The sequence below is a fragment of the Rhinoraja longicauda genome, chromosome 18 (assembly GCF_053455715.1).
Source record: "Rhinoraja longicauda isolate Sanriku21f chromosome 18, sRhiLon1.1, whole genome shotgun sequence".
NCBI classification, from domain to species: Eukaryota; Metazoa; Chordata; class Chondrichthyes; order Rajiformes; family Arhynchobatidae; genus Rhinoraja; species Rhinoraja longicauda.
This window is the reverse complement of record NC_135970.1, coordinates 8198240-8221510: the sequence shown is the minus strand read 5'-3', so window position 1 is coordinate 8221510 and position 23271 is coordinate 8198240. Positions and strand designations below refer to the sequence as shown.

The 23271-nt window shown below is 50.3% G+C and overlaps 1 protein-coding gene across 3 annotated transcripts in view; it reads right to left on the bottom strand.

Moving 5' to 3' along the window:
* LOC144602227 (tetraspanin-18-like) overlaps positions 1-23271 on the bottom strand; it is a 305930-nt gene that overhangs the window by 15826 nt on the left and 266833 nt on the right. For 2 of the 3 annotated variants that reach the window (XM_078415060.1, XM_078415059.1), the window contains exons 3-4: positions 22019-22094; positions 16354-16463 (exon numbers count right to left, since the gene is read on the bottom strand). In XM_078415060.1, coding sequence (XP_078271186.1) covers positions 16354-16422 — 69 coding nt within the window. In that variant the 5' untranslated portion in view covers positions 16423-16463; positions 22019-22094. The remainder of the gene's footprint in view (positions 1-16353; positions 16464-22018; positions 22095-23271) is intronic. The other variant, XM_078415061.1, reaches the window with a different exon arrangement.

The following is a 23271-nucleotide window of genomic DNA, read 5'->3' as shown; positions in this document are numbered from 1 at the left end:
TGACATGAGGTATGGGTTTGCAAGATGGGTTCGCAGGACGACAACGTAGACAACGTAGGACGACAGACATGGTACTGAGGGAGGAGCATCGATCTGAAAACAGTGAGGCACAAGCCTAATACAGCTAGTCCAATGTGTGGTAACTGCAGCACGAGGGAGTTTGCGGAGGTGAATTATATATCAGGAATATGAAAGAGATATCACAGTTGACAAATCTAATAAAGTTTAATGAGGCTGTGATTATCGAGGGAGATTTAACAGCAATTTATATGCAGCTGGATTTGCAAAAAGGATTTGATAAGCTACAAGAATCAGTGCAGTGCCTTAGTTACATAATATCTACAGTGTGTTAATGACTGATTAACTATGTGTAATGTGTGCAAAGATTGCTGACAATACAAAATCAGGTGGAAGAGTTGTTTGGAAGAGCACAATAGGGTAAAGAATAGGAATTTGTTTTTTCTCCCTTGCAAGTCCATGAGATGTAACAATTTGTTTTCTCTCTCACTCCCACCCACACCCGAGGCATCCTACTAGTTCCACTGTTCACATCCTTGCATCCCTTCGTGATCACCTCTTCCCCAGCCAACAATGGGCCATTATGGGCTCCACCCTTACAATACAATACAATACAATACAATATATCTTTATTGTCATTGTACCCAGGGGTACAACGAGATTGGGAATGCGCCTCCCATACGATGCAATAATTTAAGTAATTAACAGCAACCCAACGAAACAAAACAGTTGGAACAATTTTTAGACAGGGTAAAGTGAAAGTTGATCTATGCGTTGTGGCCATCCGGCTCAGCAGGACCGGTTCATAGCAGCTATGGCCCTGGGGATGAAGCTGTTCCTGAGTCTGGAGGTGCGGGCGTAGAAGGCCTTGTATCGTCTGCCCGATGGAAGGAGTTCGAACAGACTGTTGCAGGGGTGTGAAGAGTCTTTGTGGATGCTGGTGGCTTTTCTGAGGCATCGTGTGTTGTAGATGCCCTCCAAGTCTGGTAGCTGTGTTCCGATAGCCCTCTGAGCTCTATGGACTACCCGCTGTAGAGCTTTCCTTTCTGCCTCCGTGCAGCTGAGGTACCACACAGGGATGCCATGCGTTCGGATGCTCTCTATGGTGCAGCGGTAGAAGGTCGTCAGCAGCTGTTGGGGTAGACCAGACTTTTTCAGTGTTCTTAAGTAGAACAGTCTTTGTTGTGCCTTCTTGACCAGCGCAGCAGTGTTATTGGACCATGTTAGGTCCTCCGAAATGTGAGTGCCCAGAAACTTGAAGCTGGACACTCTCTCCACACTGTCCCCGTTGATAGAGATCGGGGCATATTCCCCGTTATGTGACCTACGGAAGTTGATGATCAGCTCCTTGGTCTTGGTGGTATTTAGGGACAGGTTGTTATCCGAGCACCAGTCCGCCAGGTTCTGCACCTCCGCTCTATAGTTTGTTTCATCCCCGTTGGTGATAAGCCCGATCATCGTTGTGTCGTCTGCAAACTTGACAATGGTGTTGGTGTCGAATGCAGGAAAACAGTCGTGTGTGAAGAGGGAGTAGAGCATGGGGCTCAGAACACAGCCCTGTGGTGTGCCGGTACTCAGGGTGATAGTGGAGGACAGGTGCGGGCCCATTCTCACTGCCTGCGGTCGTTCCAGCAGGAAGTCCAGGATCCAGTCACATAATGACGAGCTGAGGCCTAGCTGGTGGAGTTTGGTGATGAGCTTTTTTTTTTTTTTTTTCTTTCTTTTTTTAATCAAAAATATTTATTCAAATATTAAAATAATATATACAATACAATAAAACCAAAACAGAACCCACCACCAGAATATTATACAAACAAATATACCAATTGAAACTATTATACAATTATATTACAATCCCCATCCAGGATACATCCAATCCCCCGCGGTGCCCAGCGGTCCCGGAAATCCTCCAGGGCGCCCGTGGACAGCGCGTAGTCCCTCTCCAACACCACCCTGGCACGGACGTAACCCCGGAAAAGGGGCAGGCAGCTGGCTCGGGCAGAGCCCTCTTCCGCCTGGCGCCGTGAGTCGCGGATGGCCAGCTTGGCCTGGCCCAGGAGCAACCCAACAAGGACATCTTCGGCCCTACCCTCTCCCCTACGCACAGGGTGTCCAAAGATGAGGATGGTGGGTGAAAAATGCAGCCAAAAAGCAAGGAGCAGCCCCTTTTGATATTGGAACAGGGGCTGCAACCTCACACACTGCATGTACACGTGGTACACAGACTCTTCCAACCCGCAAAAGTGGCAGGCGGCTGGCGAGTCTGTGAACCGCGCGAGGAACAGGTTGCAGGGGACTCCTCGGTGCAATATCTTCCACCCCAGGTCCCCGATGGAGAGGGGCAGAATCCCTGCGTAGAGGGACCCCCACCGCGGGGCCCCCTCGCGACCGGAAGGCAACACCGACCGCCACTTAGTGTCCGGACGGTGGACCAGGGCGAGGAAGTGCAGGGTGTGGAGGAGGAGCCCGTACAGGACACGCCTCCCTGCGTCTCGGAGGGAGATGAAGGGTGTCGAGGAAATGCGACTCATGTTGTGTGGGACCGGCTCCCGGGAAGGATTACGGCGCCTGGGTCCGACGAGTACTTCCGGTTGAGCGGGGGTTTGCTCAGCCGCAGGTGCTCCACACATTTGAGCCTCTCCGACACCCAGCGGGGCAGGACAAGGGCCGGCTGCTCTCACGCCTGGGCCGCCGCCCTCCGTCAGCGGAGGGGGGGCCCGGTCGACAGCAACCAGGTTCCAGACTCTCAGCAAGTCCCGGTAGAAGCCGGGCATTCCCAGCAGGATAGCGCGGCTGACGCCCACCATCGGGATCCGCGTACCTGCTTGAAGGCAGCGGCCCCGTTGGAAAAAGTGCGTCGCCAGCACGTGCCACCTGGGAGGACGCTCCGAGTACAGGTATCCCTGCAGAGTCCTGAGGCGGAGAGCCGCCAACTGGGTGCGGATGCACACCAGCGACTGCCCGCCCTCCTCAATCGGGAGACTCAGGACCGCTGCAGAGACCCAGTGCTTTCCGTTGCCCCAGAAGAAGTCCACCAACTTCTTCTGGATGATCCCAGCAAAAGTGGCTGATGGGACCAATGTGGTCAATCTGTACCAGAGCAGGGAAGCCACGAGTTGGTTAATGACCAACACCCTGCCCCGGTAGGAAAGCACGCTGAGGAGACCTGACCAGCGCCCAAGCCGGGCGACGACTTTCAACTCCAGCTCCTGCCAGTTCGCCAGCCAGGTCTCCGCGACGGGACTCAGGTAGACTCCCAAGTAAAGGAGGTGCGTGGTGCTCCATGTGAAAAACCGCATCTCCTCAGGGAGGGAGTCCACCTGCCATGGACCCACCAAGAGTCCGGAACATTTCCCCCAATTGATCCTTGCAGAGGAGGCGGCCGAGAAGACTCGTTGGCACTCGCGCATCCTCTGCAGATCAGCGGGGTCAGTGACCATGAGGAGCACGTCATCGGCATAGACCGAGAGGACCACCTCCATATCTGGCTCGCGTAGAACCATGCCCGTCAACCTCCTCCGAAGCAGACTAAGGAATGGCTCCACGCAGATGGCGTACAGTTGGCCTGACATGGGGCAGCCCTGACGTACTCCTCTGCGGAAGGGAATGGGGGCCGTCAAGGATCCGTTGACCTTGACGAGGCACTCCGCAGTGGTGTATAGAAGTCGGATCCGGGCCACAAAGTGCGGTCCGAACCCAAACGCCCGCAGAGTCCTCACCAGATACTCGTGATCCACCCTGTCGAAAGCCTTCTCCTGGTCAAGGGAGAGAAAGGCAGTGGGTACACCGGTCTCCTGAGCCAGGTAGACCAGGTCCCGGACCAGATGGATATTGTCCTGGATGGACCGGCCCGGGACTGTGTAAGACTGGTCAGGGTGGATCTCTTGGGCCAGCACTGGGCCCAGACGGTTGGCCATTGCCTTAGCAAAGACCTTGTAATCGGTACAGAGGAGGGAGACCGGGCGCCAGTTCTTTAGTAGGCGGAGATCACCCTTCTTGGGCAGAAGGACCACTACAGCCCTCCGCCAAGACAGGGGCATCTCCCCGGTCGCCAGGCTCTCCCTCAGGACCATGGTGTAGTCTTCCCCCAGGGTCCCCCAGAAAGTGCGGAGGAACTCTGCTGTCAGGCCGTCCAGGCCAGGGGATTTGCCCCTTTGAATCTGGTGGAGGGCCACGGTCAGTTCGTCTAGTGTCAGGGGGGCGTCCAGACGCTCGGCACCCTCCGGGCCGACCGTGGTTAGACCTTCCCACAGATCACTGCACTCGTCCACGCCGGAGCTATCCGGTGAAAACAAGGTCCCATAAAAGGAACGAACCGCCGCGTTGATGTCTTCTGGTTCGGTGATGGGGGAGTCATCGTCAGCGAGCAGCTCCACTAACTGCTGACGGACTCCCCGCCACTTCTCCAGCGAGTAGAAGAAGGGTGAACCGCGGTCCAAATCGTGGAGCATTTGGATCCGCGACCTCACGTACGCGCCTCGGGATTGCTGTAACTGCAGCTCCTTCAGCGCGTCCTTCTTCTCCTGGTATTCCCTCCAGAGGGTCAGGTCCCCACCGGTCTGACTTAGACGCGAATCCAAATCGAGCAGCTCACTCCCGAGCTGTCTGACCTTGGAATCGCGTCTCTTGGTAGACCCCCTAGTGTACTCCTGACAGAAGCGCCGGATGTGGGCCTTGCCCACGTCCCACCATAGCCGCAGGGAGTGAAATCCTCCCCTCTTCCCCTTCCAAGTGGTCCAGAACCTCACAAACGAGTCCCGGAAACGGCGATCCTCCAGCAGCCGGTTGTTAAAGTGCCAGTACGCGGACCCTCCCCTCGTGCGCAGCGGGGTAAACTCCGCCCACACCAGGTGGTGGTCCGAGCAAGGCATCGGCCGCATGGAGGCCGCCGAGACGCGGGAGACGTATGCCCGAGAAATGTACAGGCGGTCAATGCGAGAACCACCCCCCTCTGACCTCCTGGAGAAGGCACTGGAGTCGGGGTGGAGGTTCCTCCAGGTGTCTACCAAGTCAAAGGAGCCCACGAGCTCCTTCAACTTCTTCACCGACTCCTGGCCGCGCTGAATACCGGAACGGTCTCCTTCCTCGAGGGTACAGTTGAAATCTCCCCCGAGGATCACGCAGTCGCCAGGGTCGATGGAGCTCAAAAGGGTAGACACCTCCCGGAACAGGCACGTCTGCAACACGGCGGGCTTGGGGGCGTACACGTTGACAAAATGCAACGGCACGCCATCCAGGCGCACGGCCAGGTGAAGCAAGCGGCCTGGCACCAATTCCTGGACCTTTAGGATTTCTGGCCGGAAATTCGGGGCCAGCAAAATGGCCACCCCACTGGAAATGGAGCTGAGGTGGCTCATGAAGACCTCACCACTCCACTCCAGGAGCCAGGTGGACTCGTCTCCTGGGATGGTGTGGGTTTCCTGCAGGAAGCTCACCGCATATTTCCCATCCCTCAGGGTTGAGAGATGGTTAAACCTGCGGAGAGGCCCCCTGCTGCCATTGATGTTATAACTGGCTATGGTGATCGCCATGTCAGGAGTACACTAGATCCCCTCACCAGTCCCCTGGTCACTGACAGCAGAGTCGCCTTTGCCGCTACGGACCCTAGATGGATTGGCAGTGCGTTTCACCTTCCGGATCTTGGCAACAAGGGACGCTCTACTGGTCCCTCTACCCTCAGCAGGAACGACGCTGCTCTGGGCCTCGGCGTCCTTTTCCAGGTCGTCCAAGAAAGACCTGAGCTGACGCCGGTCGTTCCCCTTCACCCCCGTCCCTCCTTTCACCCCCGTCCCTCCCTTCACCCCCGTCCTTCCCTTTCCCCTCCCCTTCCTTCTGAGGATGAGGTTCAGGGAGCTGGTGACCCCTTGTAAGTTCGGCCACCGGAGGGAGGCCAGTTTGGGCCGATGTTGGGCTCCTTCGGTGGCCGCGATGAACTCGCGGATCTCCTCCACTGGAATGAGAGGAGTGGCGTCGGGGGCAGCGAGAACATCCATTGACTCATTGCCCGAGGAGTCCCCTTCCACCCCCCCACTGCAGATGGAGTCACCATTCCCATCCTTGGACACACCTTCTGTGCTTGAGACTCCCGCCCCACTCTGCGCAGCGGTTGCCTCTTCCCCACCCTCTGGTCTCACCTCCACCTCAGTCCCCACCGTGGGGCCAGTGGCAGAGGGGCCTTCCTCGGGTGTACCTGGGCAGTCAAGACCATTGACAGTGGGGTCTATCCCTCCACCAGTTGGGCCCAGAGTGGACTCTGGTGCCCCAGACTCAGGGAGTCCCTCTGGAGCCAGGTCCTGCGGGAGAGAAGGGCTAGTTTCCTCTTCCCCCTCCCCGCCTACTATCCCTAACTCCACAGGCGTGTTCTGCACCTCGTCCTGGGTGGGTTGCTCCTGGGCTTCCTCGGGTGCATGAATCGGGATTCCCTCCCCAACAGGAATCTCTCCCTGCTCCATTACACCCGAGTGGTCCCCATCACCACCCTCCCCAGAAACCCCTTCAGAGCATGGAATCGGGGCCTGAACCAGAGGGCAGGAGTCATCCTCCACCACAGCACTCCCCGCCCCACTGGAAGATTCCCCTATGTCCCCCTTCTGCTCCTCCCTGGAGAGATTCCTCCTTCTTTTTTTTGAAGGGGAGGAGCTCACAGACTCTGGGGTCACCTGAGCAACCCTAGTCTGCGGCTCCCCCTCCTCCCGCCCAATCCCCTCCGCCCCCGGCTGGATTATGGGGCTTGCGGACTCCCTAACGGGAGGTGACGGGATGGGTGGCAAAGTCTTATCCCCGGGGGGTTTGTTCCCCAGGTGCCTTATCTTCTTTGCCACCTTGCCCCCCTTCTTTTGACCCTCCCCATCCCCAGGGTTCCCTGACTCAACTACAGGGGGAGTGGGAGTGGGGGGGGGGGAGGGGGGTTAGTGGCACCGGAGGCGGAGGCCTCCGCCCGGGATTTGGGGCAATTACTCCGAATATGTCCCACTTCCTTGCAGGCGTGGCACCTCGGGCGGTCCGATGTCCAGAAGATGGTGAAGTCTCGCCCATCCTGCTGGACACAGAAGCGCCCGTCGACCACCTCCTCCCGGTCCAGCAACATTGTCAACTGGCGCCGGAGGGAGAGAACGTGTTGCAAGTCCTTCCTGCGGAACCCCATGGGTATTGGGGTGATGTCGGTGAGGATCTTCCCCAGGGTATGAAGGTGGGGAAGGAGGGCCTCGTTCTTGATGCAGGGCGGGACGTTGGATAGGACCACCCGCTGCGCGGTGGACCCTAGGGGCTCGACCTGTAAGAAAAGTCCACCCACTGTGACCCCTTTACATACAGTCGCGTTCACCCCCTCAACGGACTCCAGAAAGAACACGCCCTTCCCAAACATTTTTCCCACATACACAATACCTGCAGGCTTGGCTGCCACTGCCACAGCAGCCGCGCAGTCCTCCAGGTTCATTTGGGGGGGCAAGTAGCACCTGACCCCATGTTCAAAGGGTAGGTTCCTCATGGGGAACCGGGCCCCCAGAGGAGCAGCCGAAGCAGCTGAAGCAGCCGCCTTAGCATAACTCCCCGAAGGCCCCGATCCCCCAGAACGCTGACCCTGCATGGTTTCAGGCACTACAGTGAAACAAAAACACTGATACCCAAAGACAAAGACAATCCAAAAGGCACGGGGCCAAGTCCAAACACACAAACAAGTGTAGAACAGTTCAAGGGAGGGAGGCGAGTGGTGTTGCCTCGAACGTCAATAATGGCGGCTCCCACTAGAAACTGCTGCGTCACGGCCTCTTGGCCCGGATATCTCAGCTCTCCTGCGTTCCCTGGTGAGCTGCAGACTTTCTCAAGCAATCCCCGCTGGTCTTCGCTGCTCCTGCAGCAACGAAAGGGATTCACCTGCAGTCTGTTATTGTTGGAAGCCTATCTCTGATAGAGAGGAGGCTCCTTCAGCTCCAGGTCTCAAGGCCGCAGAAGAAGGTCGAGGGTGTAGAAAACTCCCACACCGCACGAAAACCAGACCCGTCCGGTCAGTAGCGACGAGGCAGTAGGGGGGGGGGGGGTTGTTCTGGACGCAGGTGTAACAGTCCAGACAGGTTTTTCTCCCCCTTTCTGTGCGCCACAGTTTCCTGGCAGGTTGCCAGCCTCAGTAGTGGGAGCTGAGCAGTCAGTTGATAACACCGCTCGCAGCCCCAAAACACACAGAAACCTTTTAAAAAGATTTCTGTAGAGTCGCAGCGATACCCAAAGATGTTTAGAGTACCGCTGTACCTCCTCCGAATTCCAAAAAATGTTTAGAAACTCACTTGTTCGAGTGATTGAAATAGAGCTCCGCAGCACCACACCCCACACCTGAACTTGGTGGGGATGACCGTGTTGAAGGCGGAGCTATAGTCTATGAATAGCATCCTCACGTACGTGCCCTGTCTCTCTAGGTGAGTCAGGACAGTGTGAAGAGCCAGAGAGATGGCGTCCTCTGTGGATCTATTTGCCCTGTATGCAAATTGATGTGGGTCCAGTGAGTCAGGGATGCTGGATTTGATGTGTGAGAGGACCAGCCTCTTAAAGCACTTCATGACTATCGGCGTTAGGGCAACCGGGCGGTAGTCGTTCAGGTTGGAGATCTTTGTTTTTTTCGGCACCGGAACTTGGTTATCAGTTGGTTATCAGTTATTACTTGGTTATCAGTTGCCGGCCCTGCTTTGTTCCGGCCTTTTCTTACCTCCAGTTCCCTCCTCTCAACTTTCAGTCTGAAGAAGGGTCCCGACCCAAAACGTCACCCATCCTTTTTCTCCAGAGCTGCTGCCTGACCCACTGAGTTACTCCAGCTGAGTTACTTTGTGTCTACAATCAGGGAAGGGATTTGTTCATAGAGTGCTCTTCTGTTTTTAGTGCCACTGGTGTCCATTGGTCCAATTTTCAATTGCCCTTACCACCAGCAGTTTTGAGTGGGCAAGTTAAAGAAGCGTCTCGACCCAAAACGTTACCTATTCCTTTTCTCCAGATATGCTGTCTGACCTGCTGAGTTTTTGTGTCTATCTTTGATTTAAACCAGCATCTGCAGTTCCTTCATACACATAAAACTTAATTATGGCGTGCAGGCATCGCATCATTTAGTGCCTGACCCTCGTTACCCTTGGAGAGTGGATACTGGCTTAGGGGAGGACTTCAAATGTCAAATTAGATGGCAGCTGAGGACTTTACAGTTCACATTCTGGATCTGGGCCTCCCTGGCAAGGCTTGCACTTTCTCCTGGTGACCGTGTGGGTTTCCTCCAAATGCTCTGGCAGATCTCGCACACCTTTCCAACACAACTCTTTCACACAAAGGGTGGTGGGTGAATGGAAAGAGCTGTCGGAGGAGGTAGTTGAGGCAGGTACTATCACAACGTTTAAGAAACATTTAGACAGGCACATGTATAGGACAGGTTTAGAGGGATATGGGCCAAAAGTACGCAGGTAGGACTAGTTTAAGTGGGACATGTTGGTCAGTGTGAGCCAGTTTGGCTGAAGGGCCCGATTCCATGCTGTTTGACTCTATGACTCTATAACCTGCTTCTCTGGTCCTTCTTGGTATTAGGGGTTGATGGTTTGGGAGGTGCTGCTGGAGTAGCCGAGGCAAGTAACTGCAGTGCATGTTTAAGATGGTGCACGCTGCAGTCACCATGCCAGTGGTGGAGGGAATGAATGCTTGGGGATGCCAGTTGGGACATTAATCAAGTGGGATGCTCTGTCCTGGATGTTGTCCAAGTATGAGGTCAGGACAACAAAGCGTGGTGCAGTGGGTAGTGTGAGTGTGTCACAGTAAATAACCTCACCCACATCCCATAGGACAACACAATGGTGCAGCTGGTAGGGTCACTGCCTCACAACTCCCCAAACTTGGGTTTGGTTTAGTTTAGTTTAGTTTAGAGATACAGCAGAGATACATTAGGAAACAGGCCCTTCGGCCCACTGGGTCCGCGCCATCCAGCGATCCCCGCATATCAACACCATCCTACACGCACTAGGGACAATTTTTACATTAACCAAGCCGATTAACCTACAAACCTGTACGTCTTTGGTGTGGGAGAAAAACGAAGATCTCGGAGAAAACCAACGCAGGTCACGGGGAGAACGTACAAACTCCATACAAACAGCACCCGTGCTCGGGATCGAACCCGGGTCACCGGCACTGCAAGCACTGTAAGGCAGCAACTCTACCATTGTTCCACCGCCATCTATCCTGATAGTTTAGTTTAGTTTAGTGATACAGTGTAGAAACAGGCACTTCGGCCAACTGAGTCCACACTAACTGAGATCACCCTTTATCCCAGTTTCACATCCTACCTACACTTGGGGCAATTTATGGAAGCCAATTAACCTGCAAACCTGCATGTCTTTGGAATGTGGGAGGAAACCGGAGCACCCTGAGAAAAATCATATCCTAACCCATTTTATTCTCCCCCACATTCCCAACATTCTACCACTTGTCTACACAACGGGGTCAATTTTCAGCTGACCAGACCCCACACATCTTTGGGATGTGGGAGGAAAATGGAACACTAGGAGGATACCCACATGCATGCTCGATTGTAAGCAAGGACTCACTGGGCCAATGGACCTTTGCCATGCTGTATCCCTCCGTGATTTGATGGCCATGACAATAAATTACTTGCTCCCCATCCGGGAGCACAATGAATAACCATCCTGTAACAAAATAAATAGCCTCACCCACTTTGTAACACAATGAATAACTCCACAGAGCCCACATGAATGTAAGGATTTATGAGCTGAATTAGCAAACAGAACTTCAAAGGTAGTAATCCCAGGATTCATTCTCTGCCTTGCACTGAGTCTGAGAACAAAATTAGAGATAAGATGAACCGTGCCTGAAGAATGAGTTGGACCAAGCTTTGAGAAGGTGGGAACTGTAGAACAGGACAGGGCCAGAACTGATGTCCTTGCAGGTAGTTGCCTGATGCTTTTGGGTAAGATGTAAACTAGATTGGGAAGAAGGATGTGAATCTGAACAGGGAGACTGAGGAGGAGGAAAAACAGCGATGGAAACGAAAATCAGGAAACAAAACAGCAAAAGCTGGAGGTATAGAAGTCAAAGGTAAGCAATAAACAGTGCCATAGTGCACAACGATGTGAAATTGACCGAGAATATTAAAAACACAAGCCTGAGGCATTGTGTCTCAGTGTGTGGAGCATTCATTGTAAAGAATTGTGAATAACCATGCAAATAGATGTAAATGCATACAGTACTCTTGATAATTAAGACATTGCTGCAGGGCAATGAGGAATGGGAACTGAACATCCACAGATATTCAAACTTTAGAAAAGAAAGGCACAAAGGGGACAGGAGATGGCGTAGTATTGGTAGTAGAGGAAGAAATCAGTTCAATCGTGAGGAAGGATATTAGGATCAGAAGGATTTGTCTGAGTAGACCTAAGGAAGGGGCAGAGAATATTGTTGGGAGAGGTATATAAATCCCCAGACAATCGTGAGTTGTCGAGATAGTAATAAGCAGGATATTGGAGGCACGTGTTATAAGAGTACAACTAAATTAATGACTTATCCATATACATATTCATTGGGAAAATTAGCTTTAATAGTGAAGGGGAGGCATTCCTGGAGTGCGTTGGTGATGGGTTTTTGAACATTGAGCAACCAACCGGAGAACAGACCATCCTAGACTTGGTGATGGAGTTTAAAAAGCAACCTTGTTGCGTGAGGCCCCTTGGTGAAGAGTGACAGTAATTTGAAATAACTCCTCATTAACTGGAAAGTGGGAGAGTTGATTCAAGGGGCCTGTTTCTAAATAATGGAAATTCTGAAGGCATGAGTGATGGGATGGTTTTGATAGATTGAGGAATGTAACATGAAGAATTGACAATGGACAGGCAGGGGCAAGCACTTAAGGATCACATGGATGGATTACAACAATTGTGCATCCATTAAAATAAACCAGGGAAGGTATTCTAACCATAGCTCACGGCGGGCAATAAGAGATAGTATTAGATCCAAGGAAGAGATGTAAAACCGAGGCCAATAAAGCATCAACTGGCAGCAGTTTGGCTTCAACAGAGGAGGACAAAGGGATTGAGTAAGAGGGGAAAATAAGGTTACAGAGAACATAACGTCTGGGTATAAAACTCTCTAGTTACATGAATCGACACAGATTAGAGACGACTAATACAGCTCTCCTACATCAGAGATGGGGGAATTTCAGAAGGTCGGTATAGTGGCGCAATGGTAGAGCTGCTCCCTTACAGCGCCAGAGAACCAGGTTCGATCCTGACTACTGGAGCTGATGGTATGGACTTTGCACATTCTCCCTGTCACCCCGTGGGTTTTCTCCAGGTGCTCCAATTTCTTCCCGCACTCCAAAGACGTACAGGTTTGTCGGTTGATTGGCTTCTGTAAATTGTAAATTGTCCCTAGTGTGTCGGATAGTGTTAGTGTACGGGGTGATCAGTGCGGACTCTATGGGCCGAAGGGCCTGTTTCCGTGGTGGTTCTCTAAAGTCTAAAAGGTTCAATGTGTGAGATTAAGATGTAAAAATAAAGCACGTGGAATGAGGGGTAAGGTACTGAAATAGATAGAAAACTGGTTGGCAGATAGAAAACCAAGAGTAGGAATTAAATGGGTCTTTTTTGGCTGGTTAGGAGATACCACATGGTTCAGTGCTTGGAAACTAGATGATCAGAATATATTTTGGCGATTTCGATGAGGGAACTAAAGGGCCTGTCCTACTTAGGCGATTTTTTTGGCGACTCCCGGCGACTGTCAAAGTCGTAGCAGTTCGCCAAAATTTTCTTTTACCTGACGACAATGACCACGACAATGCCGAGTCAGGTCGAGATTACACCGTCTTCGGAAACATCTCGAAATTCCCACGCTGTCAATGCTTCTCCGGCGTCCTAATTTTCGCTGAAATCACTGACAAGTCGGTAAGTACTTGAGAGTTTTGAACTATAACATCTTGTATGGGTTGTATACTTAAAAACCAAGCTTCACTCTAACAAGGCATAAACTGGATTTACTTCCAGTTTACTAATAGCTGTATTAAAAAAAATCATTTAAAAAGTGGTTAAGTGGATTTTTGTGAAACGTGTGTGGGCATTCTTTGAAAATGTACGGAAGATGCATCTCTGGTTTCTGTGTTGCATATCTGGGTTGGGAGCCCACTTTAAATGTAATCGCTGATGGCCATAAACATCGTGAAAATTCCCACGCTTACCTGACCGTCAAACTGTCACCTCCATTCTACCTGTCAAATGTCCTGACGGTAAATAAATTGGTTAAACATAAGCATTTTATGGAATTTAGAAATTACTTTACCTATTTTAATATTATGTGCTTCTAAATACATCTAAGAGAACCTATCAAACCTGGGGACAGCATGCGACAGCACCCGCAATAAGCAACGATACCTGGCGACAAGCCAGCTGTCGCCGAGAAATTCAATCCGGATGATTTCTCAGCGACGCGCTGAGATCCACTACGATTCTTGGAAGACTCCTCATGATCATGCCCGCGACACCCGGCGAACTGTCGGCGGCAGCCTAGTCGCCAGCAGTCGCCTTAAAATCGCCTAAAGTGGGACAGGCCCTTAAAGATTAGCTGATGACACCACACAGGTTGGGAATTTGAGCTGCAAAGAAGATGCAGGGAAGCCCCAGTTTGATTTGGGCAGGTTGAGGAAATAGCTGGCGGACCCTTTATAATGGAGATAAATGTGTCATTCTGCAGTTTGACAGCAATAACAGAAAGGTAGATTCCTGTCCGAATAGTAATACATTGGAAGATGAGAAGGTGGAATAAATCCTGAATGATCTTGTACACCAATCAGTAAAAGCAAACATGCAAGTGCAGCAGGTGGTTATGAAGGCAAATGACGACATTGGTGGTTTATGGTGAGAGGTATTGAAAACACTGGGAGAGAAATCTTGTTGCCATTCTACTGGGCCTGAGCGAGACTGCACCTTGAGTCTTGGTCTCCTTATCCAAGGATAGGCATGGAGGGAGTGCAGCAAACTTACAGCATATTGAGCCTTGGAATGGCGGAACACTGCATGGGTAGAGGTTGGGTCAATGCCTTTATTCATTGGCATTCAGAATACTAGGATGGGTTCTTGTAAACATTTACAAAACTCAAGCAAGGCTGTTCAAGTTGAAATGTGTAGGAAGGAACTGCAGGTGCGGGTTCCCACTCTCAGTCTGAAGAATGCTCCTGACCCGAAACATCACCTGATCCTTTCCTCCAGAGATGCTGCCTCGCTGAGTTACTCAAACATTTTGTGTCTATCTTCTGTTCAAGTTGGATGCAGAAAGGATTTCCAGGGCTTGGGAGTCCGCATCACAGAGGATCTGACATGGGCAACGCACATTGCCGCACTAGTGGGTAAGGCAAAGCAGCGCCTTTACCACCTTAACATATAACATATAACAACTACAGCATGGAAACAGGCCTGTCCGGCCCTACCAGTCCACGCCGACCATTCTCCTTGACCTAGTCTCATCTACCTGCACTCAGACCATAACCCTCTAATCCCCTCCTATCCATATACCTATCCAATTTACTCTTAAATAATAAAATCGAGCCAGCCTCCACCACTTCCACCGGAAGCCCATTCCATACAGCCACCACCCTCTGAGTAAAGAAGTTCCCCCTCATGTTACCCCTAAACCTTTGTCCCTCAATTCTGAAGCTATGTCCCCTTGTTGGAATCTTCCCCACTCTCAAAGGGAAAAGCCTACCCACGTCAACTCTGTCCGTCCCTCTCAAAATTTAAAAAACCTCTATCAAGTCCCCCCTCAACCTTCTACGCTCCAAAGAATAAAGACCCAACCTGTTCAACCTCTCTCTGTAGCCTAAGTGCTGAAACCCAGGCAACATTCTAGTAAATCTCCTCTGTACCCTCTCCATTTTGTCGACATCCTTCCTATAATTTGGCGACCAGAACTGCACACCATACTCCAGATTCGGCCTCACCAATGCCCTGTACAATTTTAACATTACATCCCAACTTCTATACTCGATGCTCTGATTTATAAAGGCAAGCATACCAAACGCCTTCTTCACCACCCTATCCACATGAGATTCCACCTTCAGGGAACAATGCACAGTTATTCCCAGATCCCTCTGTTCCACTGCATTCCTCAATTCCCTACCATTTACCCTGTACGTCCTATTTTGATTTGATTTGTCCTTAGACAGCTGAGGAAATTCAGAGTGTCTCTGAGGATCCTTCATTGCTTCTACTCTGGGGCTGTAGAGAGCATCCTGTCCGGCAACATTACAGTCTGGTTTGGGAACAGCTCTGCCCAGGACAGGATGGCCCTGCAGAGAGTAGTGCGTTCGGCAGAACGCACCATGGGAACTACACTCGTCCCCCTGCAGGACCTATACATCAGGAGGTGCAGATCCAGAGCAAGCAAGATTATGAGGGACCCCTGCCACCCCAGCAACGGACTGTTCCAGATGCTATGGTCAGGCAAACGCCTCCGCTGTCACGCTGTGAAAACGGAGAGGTTACAAACTGTGTTAAAAGATGGCTCTGCTGCCAGGGCTGGCCCCACATCACCTTAGCCTCCTGTTGGCAGCAGTGTTAAACTGTGCCATTTATCATGGTCCTCACTGAACACTGCACAGATTCCGTGAGAGCTTTGCAAGGTCAGTCCTTCACACACAGGGGCAATTTATAATTTTACCAAGCCAATTAGCCTACAAATCTGTATGTCTTTGGAGTGTGGGAGGAAACTGAAGATCTCTGAGAAATCCCATGCGGTCATGAGGAGAATGTACAAACTCTGTACAGACAGCGCCCATAGTCAGGATCAAACCCAGGTCTCCGGGTAAGGCAGCGACTCTACCGCTGCGCCACCTTGCCACCCTAGTTCTTCTGTCCTTCATGGCTTTAGCTGCTTGGACTGCACAACGTTGGCACAAAAGCCTCAGCCAACATCCCTCCTTCGCCAGTTTGCCAGACTCCAACATGGGTGGCTGCATGCACCATGTCTGGGAGATGGCAGAATCCACCAGCCAGTGAGTGCAGCTTGTAAAAGGTCCGCCTTTTAGTCTTCACTGAACCTGAATTATTGATGCACCTACACTCGACACAAACCACAGCCAGGGCCCTCTGGACTACGGGCGAAGCTGCCATTTTCATTATGCTCTTGTCTCTAACACTTTAAGCTCGAGATCAACATGGCTGCTCCTTCAACATTACTCAGACCACGAGGCTGGATAGAACTGGTAAACCGAGGTTTAATTTTGACCTCACACTGCCGGGTCACTGCACCTTTCTGACACAAGGCGAGTTCTTTGCCTGACCGCAGCCAGGGGCCCTTCCTCTCCGGCACACTTACTGAGATCAGGACACTGAAAGCAATCATCACATTCCTCATGCGCTCAAAACTTCCCATCTTAACAGTCATTGGCTGATGCCCTCAGTCACTGTGAGTAACCTCTGGACCTGCTGGAAAAGCAAAGACATGGACAGGATTAACGTTTCAATCACAGGCCTTGCTCCTCAAGTGAAGAAAGCGTATGTTGGCATTCGTAGCGAGGGGATTTGAGTATAGGAGCAGGGAGGTTCTGCTGCAGTTGTACAGGGCATTGGTGAGACCACACCTGGAGTATTGCGTACAGTTTTGGTCTCCTAATCTGAGGAAAGACATTCTTGCCATAGAGGGAGTACAGAGAAGGTTCACCAGATTGATTTCTGGGATGGCAGGACTTTCATATGAAGAAAGACTGGATAGACTCGGCTTGTACTCGCTGGAATTTAGAAGATTGAGGAGGGATCTTATAGAAACTTACAAAATTCTTAAGGGGTTGGACAGGCTAGATGCAGGAAGATTGTTCCCGATGTTGGGGAAGTCCAGAACAAGGGGTCACAGTTTAAGGATAAGGGGGAAGTTTTTTAGGACCGAGATGAGAAGAAAAAAAAATTCACACAGAGAGTGGTGAATCTGTGGAATTCTCTGCCACAGAAGGTAGTTGAGGCCAGTTCATTGGCTATATTTAAGAGGGAGTTAGATGTGGCCCTTGTGGCTAAACGGATAAGGGGGTATAGAGAGAAGGCAGGTACGGGATACTGAGTTGGATGATCAGCCATGATCATATTGAATGGCGGTGCAGGCTCGAAGGGCCGAATGGCCTACTCCTGCACCTATTTTCTATGTTTCTATGTTTCTAAGTTCCAACCAACAACTTGTCTTCAACAGTAACAGAACATGTTTATTCTGCAGCAGGTCAGGCTGCATCCGGGTGAAGAGAAGCAGGAGCTAATGGTTCAGGTCAGTTGTCACCAACTACACCGATGAAGGGTCTGTGCCCTGAAACATTGACTCGGTTTTTCTCCTCACAGATGCTGCCTGACCCCATCTTTGTTTTAGCTTTCCAGCAACCGCAGTTTTTCGGTCTTAACTTCATCTTAACCCTATCAAAACTAAGTGGGAGATTTCCACTTCCTTGGTAGGGCCTGGTTCAAGTACAAACGAGTTCCCTGGGGAGGGCTCGTTGGGCATGGTCGCCACCTGTAGACAACCACACAACCACAGCATCACCAAGGGAGAGTGTCCTCATTCTCCGTGACGGATAGCGGACTATGACGCTGTGGGACATCGGGAGGAACATTGTGTTGGCTGCGGGCGCTGTGGCTGAAGTGCCGACAACATCAGTACACAACTGAAACGAGCCACCACTCACCTTTCAGTGGGGCACAAATGAACATGTGGGCAGGTAGATCATGGCAATGCTGACCAAGTCCCGACTGCAATGAACTACCAAGGGCCCACCACATGCCTCCTTCACATCTCCATTTACACAGCCTGTGGAACCAGACATGGGGATACAGAAGCATAATTTGTACACAGATCGTAGGACTGGCATGTAGAGGCCTGGATTAGTGATCTGGAAGCATGACTTCAGATCTGATGATGAAAGCTGGCGTATTTAACATTCAGTGATTAATTACATTTGGAGTAAAAGAGCAAGTCTCATTGAAACCACAAACACTCGTCTGATTCATCAACACCCTCGGGAAAGGGAAGTGGTGTTCTTCTTGTAGAGGAAAGAATTGCAGATGCTGGTTTAAATCGAAGGTAGATACTAAATGCTGGAGTAACTCAGCGGGACAGGCAGCATCTCATGTCCCGCTGAGTTACTCCAGCATTTTGTGTCTCCTGTTCTTCTTACCCCATCTGATGTGAAGGTGGGAAAATGGTCCAATAAAAGGCAATTAGGCTATAATTAATCCTATTAGGATAATATTAGGATGATAAGGATATTAGGATAAATAGGATCATGGATCCTATAACCCACTATGTCTAAGTTAAAATATTGAAGGAGGGGATGGGAGGGGCGACACAGTGGTTAAATTAGCAGATAAGTAAATAAGAGTATAAATCTCACCATGGTGGCTGTAGTATCATTATAATCAGGAATTTGTTAATAGACAATAGTTGGTTTAGTTTAGTTTAGAGATACAACGAGGAAACTGGTTCTTCGGCCCACCGAGTCCACGCCGACCAGCGATCCCCGCACATTTACACTATCCTACACACACTAGGGACAATTTGCACATACACCAAGCCAAATAACCTACATACCTGTACGTCTTTGGAGTGTGGGAGAAAACCGAAGATCTCGGAGAAATCCCACGCGGTCATGGGGAGAACTCCATACAGACAGCACCCAAAGTCGGGATTGAACCCGGGTCTCCAGCGCTGCAAGCGCTATAAGGCAGCAATTCTACCGTTGCGCCACCGTGCCGCCCTCGGTTGGTCTTACATAAAACGACCCAACTGCTTCAGGAATTGAAGTAAATTATTCCAGCTCCGGGACATCACCACAGTTGTTCCTTCGAGCAGTGTCCAAGCCCCAAGCATCTACAGCTGCTTCATCTACTTCCCTGCCTTAAGGTCAGAAATGCAGATGACACTGATAATTGCATTATGTTCAATTCCATTTGCAACACCTCAGAAAATAGTCATCCGCAAGTCCATGTGACCAATAAAACAAACATATAAATCAGAAGCAGGTACAGGCATAGATCTGCTCCACCATTTTAAAGAATCTATTTACCTTTGCTTTAAAATATTCAAATATTCTGCATCGTTGCCCTGTGTGGAAGGAAGTTTCAAAGCTCATAACAAAGAAATTAAGATAACCTCATCTCTATCTTAAATGGGTAACCCTTTATTTTTAATCACGTAATCTTTCACATTAAACGCACTGAAAGATAACATGTTAAATAGTCTTATCAATGCATCCAGCAGACCTCCGCATGGTGCCCCAGTGCACTCTCTTCCCCCTGAGCAGCAGCCACACCATTTGGGGTAGTAAGTAAGTGGCCCAGGCAGGAGCCCAGCTGAGGTGGCGCGAAGAGGGGTGGAAAGATGACAAAGGGAGAGGTTCCACATAGCATGGAGATGCAGCCATGGGGTTTTAGCCTACAGAACCAGGATGGTTTCTGTGAATGACATTTAGTCAATGCAAAAGGTGCAGCGGTAGAGTTGCTGCCTTACAGTACCAAAGACCCAGGTTCAATCCTGACCACAGGTGGTGTCTGTACTCTGTATGTTTAAGAAAATAACTGCAGATGCTGGTACAAATCGATTTATTCACAAAATGCTGGAGTAACTCAGCAGGTCAGGCAGCATCTCGGGAGAGAAGGAATGGGTGACGTTTCGGGTCGAGACCCTTCTTCAGACTGATGTCGGGGGTGGGACAAAGGAAGGATATAGGTGGAGACAGGAAGATAGAGGGAGATCTGGGAAGGAGGAGGGGAAGGGAGGGACAGAGGAGCTATCTGAAGTTGGAGAAGTCGACGTTCATACCACCGGGCCGCAAACTGCCCAGGCGAAATATGAGGTGCTGCTCCTCCAATTTCCGGCGGGCCTCACTATGGCACTGGAGGAGGCCCATGACAGAGAGGTCAGACTGGGAATGGGAGGGGGAGTTAAAGTGCTGGGCCACCGGGAGATCAGTTGCGTTAATGCGGACCGAGCGCAGGTGTTCAGCGAAGCGATCGCCGAGCCTGCGCTTGGTTTCGCCGATATAGATGAGTTGACATCTAGAGCAGCGGATGCAATAGATGAGGTTGGAGGAGGTGCAGGTGAACCTCTGTCTCACCTGGAAAGAATGTTTGGGTCCTTTGATGGAGTTGAGGGGGGAGGTAAAGGGACAGGTGTTGCATCTCGTGCGGTTGCAAGGGAAAGTGCCCGGGGTTAGGGTGGTTTGGGTAGGAAGGGACGAGTGGACCAGGGAGTTGCGGAGGGAACGGTCTCTGCAGAATGCAGAGAGGGGAGGGGATGGGAAGATATGGCCAGTGGTGGGGTCCTGTTGTAGGTGACGGAAATGTTGGTGGATGATATGTTGGATCCGCTGGCTGGTGGGGTGGAAGGTGAGAACGAGGGGGATCCTGTCCTTGTTGCGAGTGGGGGGATGGGGAGCAAGAGCGGAGCTGCGGGATGTAGAAGAGACCCTAGTGAGAGCCTCATCTATAATGGAGGAGGGGAAGCCCCGTTTTCTGAAAAACGAGGACATCTCGGAAGCCCTAGTCTGAAACACCTCATCCCGGGCGCAGATGCGGCGTAGACGGAGGAATTGGGAGTAGGGGATAGACTTTTTGCAGGGGACCGGGTGGGAAGAAGTGTAGTCCAGATAGCTGTGCGAGTCGGTGGGCTTGTATGTTTCCTCTGTGACCATGTGGTTTTCTCCGAAACTGTGCTCCAGTTTCCTCCCATATTCCAAAGGTGTGCAGGTTTGTAGATTAATTGGCTTCTGTAAGTTACCCCTAGTTAGATACATAGATACATAGACAATAGCTGCAGGAGTAGGCCCTTTGAGCCAGCACCGCCGTTCAACATGATCCTGGCTGATCATCCACAATCAGTACCCTGTTCCTGCCTTCTCCCCATATCCCTTGATTGCGCTAGCCCTAAGCGCTCTATCTAACTCTCTTTTGAATGCATTCAGTGAATTGGCCTCCACTGCCTTCTGAGGCAGAGAATTCCACAAATTCACAACTCTCTGTGTGAAAAAGCTTTTCCTCGTCTCAGTTCTAAATGGCCTACCTCTTATTCTTAATCTGTGACTCCTGGTTCTGGACTCCCCCAACATCGGGAATATGTTTCCTGCATCGAGCGTGTCCAATCCCTTAATAATTTTATAGTGTGTAGGATAGAACTGTTGTACGGGTGATCGGTGGTCAGCGTGGACTTGGTGGGCCAAACAGATTGTTTTCATGCTGTATCTCTAAACTAAACAAAGTATCTAGACAAGCACTTGAACGGCCAAGGCATAGAACGCCACAGACCAAGTGCTGGTAAATGGGATTAGTATAGTGGGTCACTTGATGGTCAGCATGGATACTGTGGACCTAAAGGCCAGTTTCTGTTCTAGATAACTTTATGACTGTGATTCTTACTATTCTTTTCTATTCTACCTTAATATCTACAAAATGTTGTTGTGTGCATCCATCTTGTTGTGGCTGTTATGTTGCTCATTTGGGCAGCACCTACAGCACTTGAAAGAATGCAGACAATTAACAGCTGGTGAACACTCTCACAACAAATACTAATGATAGATTTTACTGTAAGATCCAATGAACCTGCCTCATCTGGGTTTTAGCTGCCCTCTTTTCTACGAGTAGAATGCAGGTGCCAGTTTACAAAAGAAGACACAAAGTACTGGATTAACTCAGCGGGTCAGGCAGCATTTCAGGAGGACATGGATAGGTGATGTTTCAGGTTGGGACCCTTCTTCAGAGTTGAGTTACTCCACCACTTTTCTCCTTTTCTACAATTTGGATTTTTGCAACGAGAGGGAAATGGTGCTTGATTATTCAGCTAATTGTTGCACCGGGCTTATCAGAATTATTTGGAATTTAGTTTGTTTTTCGCTAGTTTCTGGGTTAGTTTTATTTCAGAAATTACTTCCTGAGTTGAGTTACAGGGAAAACGACCAAAGAGAAAATAAAATAAATTACTCTCAATGTTCCCCCTCCAAACACCACAGTCCTACCTTGTGTAGAAGAGCAGATCTCAATGAGTGCCCGGAGATAGACCAATGATTGCATGAACTTCCTAGATCTCACGTCCTGTGGGTTAAACAAATTGTCAGAACATTAGGATGAACATGCTGTGGAGAAAAAACCCCACAATCATTGGTACCTGAACATAACACAGCTTTACAACACATGAAATTAATACGCTAAGATGCAGGGAGGTAGATGTGGAATATCACGTAGCCCCATTTGTAGAAGAGTAGGATCCTACACACATTAATTCCTTGACAAAAATCAATAAAACAGGTTAGATAGCAAAGAAAGCAAACGCAATGCTAGCATTTATTTAGAGAAGGCTAGAATACAAAAACAGGGATGTAATGCTGAGGCTCTATAAGGTGCTGGTTAGGCCGCATTTGGAATATTGTGAGCAATTTTGGGCACCATGTCTGAGGAAGGATGTGCTGGCTTTGGAGAGGGTCCAGAGGAGGTTTACAAGAATGATTCCCAGGAATGAGTGGGTTAACATATGATGAGTGTTTGACAGCTGTGACTGTCAAATATTGTACTCGCTCGAGCTTAGAATAATGAGGGGGACCTAATTGAAACGTACAGAATAGTGAAAGGCTTGGATAGAGTGGATGGGGATAGGATGTTTCCACTAATTTAGTTTAGTTTAGTTTAGAGATACCGTGCGGAAACAGGCCCTTTGGCCCACCGGGTCCGCGCCGACCAGCAATCCCCTCACATTAACACTATCCTACACATTCTAGGGACAATTCTTCACACCTACGCCAGGCCAATTAACCTACATACCTGTACGTCTTTGGAATGTGGGAGGAAACCGACGATCTCAGAGAAAACCCATGTGGTCACGGGCAGAACGTACAAACTCCATACAGTCAGCACTCATAGTCGGGATCAAACCTATGTCTCTGGTGCTGCAAGTGCTGTAAGGCAGCAACTCTTCTGCTGCGCCACCGTGTCGCCCAACTAGTGAGGGAGTCTAGGACCAGAGGTCATGGCCTCAGAATTTAAGGGTGTTCTTTTAGGAAGGAGATGAAGAGGAATTTCTTTAGTCAGAGGGTGGTGAATCTGTGGAATTCTTTGCCACCGAAGGCTGTGGAGGCCGTCAGTGGATATTTTTAAGGAAGAGACTCGATTAGTGAGGACACTAATTTTTGAGGACAGATTCTCGATTAGTACGGGTGTCAGAGGTCATGGGAAGAAGGCAGGAGAATGGGGTTAGGAGGGAGAGATAGATCATTCA